The sequence below is a fragment of the Pantherophis guttatus genome, chromosome 2 (genome assembly GCF_059756535.1).
Source record: "Pantherophis guttatus breed Tessera chromosome 2, ASM5975653v1, whole genome shotgun sequence".
In the NCBI taxonomy this organism is placed as follows: domain Eukaryota; kingdom Metazoa; phylum Chordata; class Lepidosauria; order Squamata; family Colubridae; genus Pantherophis; species Pantherophis guttatus.
Genome location: NC_142064.1, coordinates 152,966,813 through 152,975,980, shown reverse-complemented (window position 1 = coordinate 152,975,980; position 9,168 = coordinate 152,966,813). Strand labels below are relative to the sequence as shown.

Here is a 9,168-nt window from a genome sequence, read left to right as displayed (position 1 = left end):
TTCTACCACTTTCATCGCTATAGTATAACTTTTGGTACTAATAGTGATCTTAGAATTTCATCTGCATTATGTTTTATGCTAGATCATGTTTATCTGTGACTTTATTGCTGTGTTGAATTTTGTTTATTGTGACTAGTCATTTAATAGCATTTATGTTGTGCTAGAGACAAGCAATTAACATGCAAATAAAAATTCATACAAATAGCAGTAATAGTAATGAAACAAAGATGTGAGAAAAACAGATTTAGAAAAATGCACTTTATTAATTTTATTACTAAAGTTAACAATAGAAAATCCAAGGTATTTATTTTACAAAAACATAAATAACATAACAGTTTGCAATTCTTTTCTATATGATTGTCATCCTGAGGATTGGTCCAGGAAATGTATTGACAGCTACATATGAAAACATTTAGGTGCATCACATTTATTTTAATTCCATGATTGTTTGGTTTTAATGTCACTATTGTTATTATTGCTTTGCTGCTCTGAGAACCTGACCATTATGACTGCAAATTATAGCATCTGAAATTTAATAAATCTGAATATTAATACTTGGGGGAGGCTGTCCTAGAGGGCCTTTAGATAGGCAGCCAACAGGGGACCAAATCATTAAGTGGGCCTGGGCTTCTGCCTGGCCCACCTCTCGTGCTTCACAGTTTGACCTTCTGGCAGTAGTAAGTCCTAAACAGAGACGAGATATTTGAAATCTATTCACACTAATTTATTTATTTAATCAATGTACAGATATTGCTCCTGAAATGAAAAAAACTAAATGATAAAATAAATAAATTGTGCCAGATACAATGCAATTCAACTAAAAACTATTAAAACAAATGATCAGTCAAGATATCTATGGAGATTCTCAGTCATCCAAGTCATGGGTGTCCCAAAGGTGCTTTTTCAAGAGGCAACTGGACGTTCTGGCTTTTCTTTGAAGAAGTTTTGCTTCTCATCCAAGAAGCTTCTCATCCAAGAGCTTGGTGGCTCAGCAGACTGATAGCATTGTGATTAACACCAGCTATCTGCAATTACTGTGAGTTCAATTCTCACCAGGCTCAAGGTTGACTCAGCCTTCCATCCTTTCTAAGGTAGGTAAATTGAGGACCCAGTTTGTGGGGGCAATAAGCTGACTTTGTATAAATATACAAAAGTATGAAGGCTATTGCTTAACGCATTGTAAGCCGCCCTGAGTCTCCGGAGAAGGGCGGCATATAAATCAAATTTTTTAAAAAAATCTTCTTTAGCTCTGACTGGATATTGGGGAATGAAATGATTTATACTCCTTGCAGACAGCTGGTCATTTGCATTCTTTAAGCAAGTCGTTAAGGTTACCTGGAGGTTTATCTGTGTCATCAGGTCAAAGAGGCATCTATGTCAAAATTGAACAGCCCTCTCTCAACAGAGTGGGAGGGATATGACATCTATCACCCAATCTGTAACACAGTCCTTTCAATAGTTCCAAAAAGGCTCCACACCCATTTGCACCACTAAGGTGATCCTGCTAACACAGAAAAGCACCTTTGGGACAATCAGTCAAGATGAGCATAAAACCTCCCAAGGGGTGGGTGGGGAACCCACTTCTTATAATAAAGGCCAAACAATTAACTGAGGGTATGAGGTCACCACAGCTAATTCTAAAGTGAAAAATAAACCCAGTTATTTGAGTACAAAAAAAAAAAATCAGCTTTGGTTTAAAGAAGTGCCTTTTTTTTTGTCACTACAGACAAGGTTCTGATCAAAGGACATTTGAGCTACTTAATGGCATGGATTTCTTTCTCCCGAAGCACTACACTGTATTATTAATGTTACTTCTCTGCTATAATACATTTTAAAAACCACTGTTTTAATACTATTGATTATTTGATGGTATCTGTTTAACATTGCACTGACTGAATCCATTCTTGCTTTCCTTGTGTTAGCAAAGCTCTAAGAAAAAAAGCAATTCACCTGCGTCTGTCTTGTGTTATGATCGATTTGATAAACCTCATCAGTTTAACTAGAGTAGGACATTGTCTATAGCAAAGAGAGGCATCATTTGGAGACCACCAGGTTTATTTGGAATTCTTGAAGCATGACCCTTCTTCATTCACAGTCATAAGAGGTGTGGCAAGTCACAGAAAGCCACTTTACCAAAAGTCAAGGAAGTGAGTTTGCTCCCACTTTCCTGGAGACAATGTTCCAGAAGAAACTGCCTTATTTCTGGACAGGTGGCCCTGCTTCCAAAAAGAGTGCCAGACTCTACCCATTCCGTATACTGTTTATATACTCTGTGTGTGTGTGTGTGTGTGTGTGTGTGTGTGTGTGTGTGTGTGTATCTGAATAAGATCTATAATGTGTAAAGTAGATGATACTAACGGCATCTTTATCTATTAAATTTGTTTATATTATAAAATTATTTTCTGCCCATCTTGCCTCAATGCCCATTGCGACTCTGCAATGTAGTCGGCCATATTTGCACGTATTATCTCATCTTGCTTGCGTGGAAGCCCTGATATAAACAGCAAATTCTTCAAGATATCCCTGAGACAGAATCAACCATCTTTCTGAGCTAACAGATGGCAGTGAAAGCACTACCCAGAGGGTCTCCTGAAATTCCTCTTCCCATCCACACCTACCCTGAGCTGGGACCCCGAGGGTAATGATGCTTGCTTGACGCAGGCCTAAACGAGGTAACTATCTTGCTTAATCATTTTCTTCCAATGAATCCTATACACTAACATTAGAAAAACCATCTGATCAGTCAAATAGTCAAGAGAAGCAACCAAATATTGTGCTGTACAGGCCTAATTTTGTGACAAAAACACACTGCTTTGTTTGTAAGATTCTCACTGGTGCTAACATTGATGCATCATGACAACTAAGCGGGAAGCAAGTAATGGGCCTGATGGTAGATGGTAATAAAGTACTGGAATGCACAATTGTGCATGCAGCACAGCTTCCCCTGTACCCTGTGTGTTACCTTCAAATACAATGAAAAATTATGCCTTTTCTGTATCTGGAGATGGATTCCATGCTTCCCCAAATACACTTGTCTCAAATCTTTAGCTGAATGATACTGATATTTGGGTTAAAATGAACCCATGAAATGAACCCATTTCAGCTGGGCTAACCATTGCAATTCACACTTTAGTTGGTTGGAAATAAGACAGAATCCTCTGGAGTTATTTCTTATTGCTGGGCCCAAGTATTTTCTCATTTTTCAAGATTTAATACAAGGAAGTGGCTGACAGGTTGCCTGAGCAAAATAATAAGCTGAATTAAAGAAATGAATTCCACAAAACAGCAATGCTGGTGGTTAGCTGAAAATTTGGCTTGAGACTCTTAATTTGAATTATTTGAGATGGAAGCTGTGCTACTGCTAATGTGCAGACAGGAGTGCTCTTTGATTCAGTGTTGTGACTGGACTTTCAAGGGGACAGCAATAGTAAGGTCTGTATTTGCACAACAGGCACTCCTAAAAAGTCTAATTTTGTAACAAACAGTTACATTTTGGATACGTATTACTGCGGCCATTGCAAAATCCCAAATATACAACTATACCTGTAAAGTATCTGGAAAGTTCAGTCTGTAGCAGCTAGATGAAAACAATGAAGTTTACTCTAGAATGTAAAGATCTAGGTAATTATTTTCTACATATATTGGGTTCAAAAAGTTGGTTTCAGAATTAAAAGCTGAATTAATAGCTGACTCTATAAGGCACGGATCCCCAACCTCCCCAACATGGCCTATTCGGAATTGGGCCACATGAATGACTGGCTGGAGTTCACAGGTGCACACAGCTCAATTAGCACAACCAGTGGGCTGATGAACATTCACGTGCACGCTGGCCCGCTGCTCGTGCAACAGCTGCATGTGCACTGTGTCAGCCCACCAAGCCACAAAGGTTGGGGACCACTGCTATGCCTCACAATAAATGAAAAGAACAGTAACTCTGTCTTGTTAGGTTTCAATTCAGTCAACTTTGTTCCATTCAAGTCAGGACTTCCACAACTCCCCCAGTTAAGCTTCCAGTATAATGAAGAGCTACTGACAGCATACTGATGTCATCTTACTAAACCAACGGAGGATCTCTCCCAGCAGTTTCACATAAATATTTAACAGGACAGGGAAGAAAATCAAGCCCTAACATACCCTAGTGGGATCTCTTGTCTTCCCCCACTATGGTCCACTGAGACCATCTCCCGGACGTGGCCTGCTGTGCTCTTCCACTCTCAGCACTTGCAGAGGACCCAGGTGGCAGAGAACATCCCAAAGAGCACCTTCTCCACTAATTATTAATCCACAGCTCAAAAGGAATCTCAAATAACACTGCAGATGGTGCAAAACGGACATCAGATCCTGATGTCCAAGAAAAGTCAAGATTACAGAGATTGTTTTTTTATCAACAAAAAAAATATCCATACCAAGAGATGCCAAGTTGCTAGTCAAAATATTTTCATGTAACTTCTCCAGCAGATAATGTCCACTTTACTGACCAGATCCAAGATAAGGTGCATGACTGAACAGTACGCAAATTTGTAATATTTATACCTTTGCATCTTCATCTGGGCATTTCTTCTGCTTAAATTCTTCAGCAGCAGGGGCAAAAAACAAGAGTTATTATAATAATTATATGCACTGAAGCACAGATATATCTACATCAATGTAACTTCCCTGTTGATTTTCCCTAATATTCAAATAAATATGAATACCTAAAGCACTATCCAATGTTGGGAGTAAATTCCACTAGAACTTACTTTCAAACACAATAGTGTAATTCTGCACTGTGACAGTGTCATATAAGAATAGTTATGTATTTGTGCAGTAAAAATTAGAATTCAAACTATTTTATAAACCACACAAAGCTATGTGATTTGTTTGGATTTGTCTTAGGAATCAATACTTACAATTTTTAAATTATGACTTATGTTTCTTGCAAATGTATAAATCTACTCATATTTAACAAACTATAACTAAACAAACCGTGACTTTTAAAAATAATGCAAGGTATTCAGCCTGTAACCAAATGGCTTAAAAATCAAATCCAACCACTGACATACCCATTCCCAATCCAAACCCATCAACACCCACATAATCCATTTCTCGGGCAAAATCATCAATACAAGGGAAGAAACACTTACTAATGTGATCATATCTCCAGGCATAGCCAAGGGTACACAAGCTCAGAAGCAACAGAGAAATCCCAGGCAATCCATACTTTTTCACATTGATGTTCCTGTTCAAATATCCGTTCCAGGCTATTGGAGAACAAGTAGTTTTATGAGACATAGGCGAAATCCTTCTTTTATCATTCACAACAAAAGCTAGACTCCAGCCATATTCCCCTGCTAGTCCCTGGTTGTTATAACAAAGCTTTCACCTATTTCAACCAGCACTAGGTGATAAAGGATATACTCTGAAACACAGCATTATATATTAACTATAAAAGATCTCAAAACATTTTCTATTACTTTTATACAGATTCTACAAATAGTTTGCTTGCATCCTCAAAGTAAGTGACAATGTTTCAGGGCACACAAGTATTCTGCTATATATAAGGACAAAAAAATGAAAACAGACATTATACACTTATGTTACACATGCATCTATTTAATAGCCATTCCATCTCTCAAGGAGGGACTTAGAACAACATTCTCAGCCTCTTATGTAAACCTCAATTTAAAGTAGTTCTGCAAATCATAGATAATGCTAACTTCAGTTTGTAAAAACAACATATATATCTTATAGTATATACTCTTGTTATTCTCTGTTCCTTCGAAAAATTATGCTATTTCAAAGAATGTCCTAGTCTGCCCTTGCACAAATAATTCAAATTAGGCCCACGGTGTCAAACACACATCGTCACGGCGGCATCACTTGACGTATCAGGACTTTTCCCCCCTTCACTAAACCAGGGGTGCATGTGGCCAGCATGTGATGCATCCGGCCCGTGGGCAAGGAGTTTGACAACCCTGATTTAGGCTAACTGACAAATTGAAATTAAATATGCCTCAGAGAATATACTGATTCTATCAAACAGTAATTTATGCTATGCATATACAGGTAGTCCTTGACTCACAACAGTTTGCTTAGCGTTTGAAGTTATAACGGCACTGAAAAAAAGTGAGTTATGACTATTTTTCACACTTATGACCATTTCATCATTCCCATGGTCATGTGATTTACATTCACATGACAATTGACTCATATTTATGACGGTTGCAGTGTCCCGGGCTCAAGTGATCTTCTTTTGCAACCTTCTGACAAGCAAAGTCAATGGGGAAACCAGATTCACTGTGTTGCTAACTGCAGTGATTCATTTAACAAATATGGCAAGAAAAGTCATAAAATGGGGCAAAACTCACTTAACAAATTTCTCACTTAGCAACATAAATTTTGGGCTCAATTGTGATCATAAGTTGAAAACTACCTGTATTTGTGTCTCTTAGAGCATAAACCATTCATGAATTAATAACTATTTGAACCAATCTATTGAGCAGCTATATTCTTTTGAATTCTGCGCGATTAAAAACTTTTACCTTTCTTATTGCCACAAAGCAGAATGTGAGCTTCTGATATTTTGGTATCCGACTCTGATTGTCTTTCTAAAAATAACCCTAGCCTCTGGTAATTGGGATACAGTTCAGAGAACCACTCCAGTCCTAACGAAGATTGTTTTATGTTTTGTTCTGGAAAAGTAGACATTTCCAATTCTTGCAGTGAGAGTTTTTTTAAACCTATCACTGAATTTTTACCTTCTTTTGTCTGAAAGGCTCTTGAGCACAAATATGTATTTTTCTCCAAAGCACTTAAGTAGCTACCAGCAGTAGTAGCTTTATCAACTCTCATTTCTCTAAGAACTTCTGTGAATGTGGGACACACATTTGGCTTAGGATCTGGATCAAAGAGGTGTGTCTTAGGATAATCCTCTGCTTTGAGAAATAAAGAATTTGCATTTAACTTACTTTTAAGCAAGTGGACTGGACCTCTGGTAACCCTTCCATAGCTGTCTACAACAACATGGTTCTGTGATGTGCATGCTTTAATTGTGGACATGTCATTTTCTGTGCTTCCATTTTTGACATTTCCTTCAAGTTCTAAAATGTTCTTGTCCACATGGCCAGTAATACTTTGCTGCCTGTTGGCCAAAGCAATGTTTGCTACTCCTGACACTGATTTCAGAGGCCACTGTCCTGCCTTACTGTTATCAAGGATACTTTCATTTGACAATCTATTATGACCAGAGGATTCACATCTGTTTTCTAATGCTGTCACATGATGAGAGGCAGTGATCTGTTCTATTTTGCCACCAAGTCCTTGATGAATTGGTTGAAGACTCTCAATGAAAATATTTGTCGAAAGGGATGCATGCTGCTCTCCCAGTGACTCTATATTCTGTTTCTGTTTTGCACAGGGTTTCTGATTTGATTCTGAAGTGGCTTTTCCACTTTGTGTCAGTGATTCTAAATTAAGACCAGGTATAATATCTTCTTTAGGTAAAGAGGCTCTACTGTTTTTTTCAACTATGGATAAGTTCTCTGGAAGATTTATTTTTGGAAACAGCCTTTTATCTACTGATGCTGAAAGCTCTTCTGAAGTTTTTTCTTTATTTTTCCTTGTTTGGGGAGACTTTTCACTAGCACTTTTCATTTTCTTTTCTGTATCTTTATCTTCTGCCAGACTGCTGTTTACAACTGTTCCAGTTACTCCAATATTTTTTCTTCTTCCTTTTTTTGTTACCAAGTCAGTTTTAGTCTTTTTGCTTTCTTCTTCGGGGGAAGTTACTAAGCTTCTGATCTGCTGTGTCTTTTTCTCAGTACTTAGCTGCTCAGATGTAACAGAATCACAGGCTTTTCCAAGAAGAGGCAAAGCTTCTCTTGAATCTTCACTACCTGCCATTTTACAATGAGGCAGGTGAGACTTGAGACGTTTAAACTGCTTTTTGCAGTAGGGACAGATTTGTATTTGTGGCATGTTGCCAGTCATTTTTCTGCCTGAAAAAGAAAATGGAACCAGACATTGGAAGAACAGGCAGATTTAAGGAAAACTTGCCTGGATGAAAATTTAAGAAGAGCTTAATACTAGTTGGAACTTGTACCAAGGACAGTGATGCGATTCAGTCAGTTCTCTCCAGATTGCGCAAACTGGTAGTGGCGACTGCTGGAGGCTCCGCCCACCCACCCGGACGTAAAGTGCGACTACTGTGCATGCGCGCACGCTCACATTTGCAAACCGGTAGGGAAGCTAAGTGAATCCCATCTCTGACCAAGGATATAGAATGGTTCAATGCTAGAAATAATCATTGCCTAACTTTTTTCCAACACATTTGGTCTTTTCATTTTTCATTCAGGTAACTATTGTGCAAAATAGTGCATAAGCATAAATACTACGAAGCGTGTATTCGTATTTTAATAAGTGTAAAACATTTCTCCTATCTTCTATTAAAACAGATTTTAAAGAACACAATTCCTACCATCATCTATACTATAGTATGTTTACTGCACTATTGACCTACCACAAATAGGAGACTGTATACACTATTGCTAGAATTCATATTAACAAATTTTACCTAGAAAACTCCATGGATCAATCATTTGGAAGAACCTAAAGAAAAGTCACGTGGCTGAAATACTACGTACTACTACTACTAATCATAATTTAAAAATTGCTTAAACCAGCAATTCCTCAATAAAAGCTCCTATGATCCAGTCTCTTCTGGCAAGATTATCAGCGTCACAGATCCCCATCACGATGCTACATTGACGCTAAAAAAAAGATGCAGACGGGCAAACGGAACTATTTCACAACTAGACAAACTTTTCAAGTTGAATTCATTCCTACGCTTAAAGTTTGCCTCAGTTAAACTGTCGCTCCTCTCGCTCATCGCCACCCCAAAAGGCAAGTCAGAGCTCTGCCTTGAAGCCAAAGGCTTAGCCTGAGGGAATCTAAGGCTAAGAAATAAGCCCCGATCCATCACTTTCCTTCCTGAGGTAAACTCCTTCAATCCCCCATATGCTTACCCAGAAATTGGGTTCCCTCCTGGGAATAAGAAGCCCCAAGCGAAGAAAGGTTTCGCTCAAGGAGGAAACCGCGCTGAACTCGAACTCGGCTACAGCTGACAAACCAGCAGTTCGCGAATCCAGCGTTGGAAACGACAAACGGCGCCTCCAGCGGAATGGAAACCTT

The 9,168-nt window shown here is 38.4% G+C and overlaps 1 protein-coding gene across 2 annotated transcripts; it reads right to left on the bottom strand.

Annotated features, from left to right (window-relative positions):
* Positions 1–243: 243 nt before the first annotated feature.
* MTNAP1 (mitochondrial nucleoid associated protein 1) lies at positions 244–8,931 on the bottom strand. Of its 2 annotated transcripts, none has more exons than XM_087887034.1 (3): positions 6,522–8,931; positions 5,124–5,240; positions 244–4,571 (listed from the first exon to the last, which is right to left on the bottom strand). In XM_087887034.1, exons 1-3 carry the CDS (start codon positions 7,966–7,968, stop codon positions 4,528–4,530), a joined length of 1,608 nt encoding a protein of 535 aa, XP_087743160.1. In that variant the 5' UTR covers positions 7,969–8,931; the 3' UTR covers positions 244–4,527. The 2 variants fall into 2 exon arrangements, with proteins under 2 accessions (XP_087743160.1, XP_087743161.1); XM_087887035.1 differs by having other exon boundaries at positions 6,948–8,931.
* Between the last annotated feature and the right edge of the window lie 237 nt (positions 8,932–9,168).

What these genes read in the sequence shown, in the direction of transcription:
- MTNAP1 (XM_087887034.1), bottom strand. Translation starts at nt 7,968, where the DNA reads ATGACTGGCAACATGCCACAAATACAAATCTGTCCCTACTGCAAAAAG. An exon ending in GCTTTGTGGCAATAAGAAAG is followed by an intron (nt 5,241 to 6,521) that starts GTAAAAGTTTTT and finishes GTTCTCCAATAG; the next exon opens with CCTGGAACGGATATTTGAAC. An exon ending in CTGGAGATATGATCACATTA is followed by an intron (nt 4,572 to 5,123) that starts GTAAGTGTTTCT and finishes CTGCTGCTGAAG; the next exon opens with AATTTAAGCAGAAGAAATGC.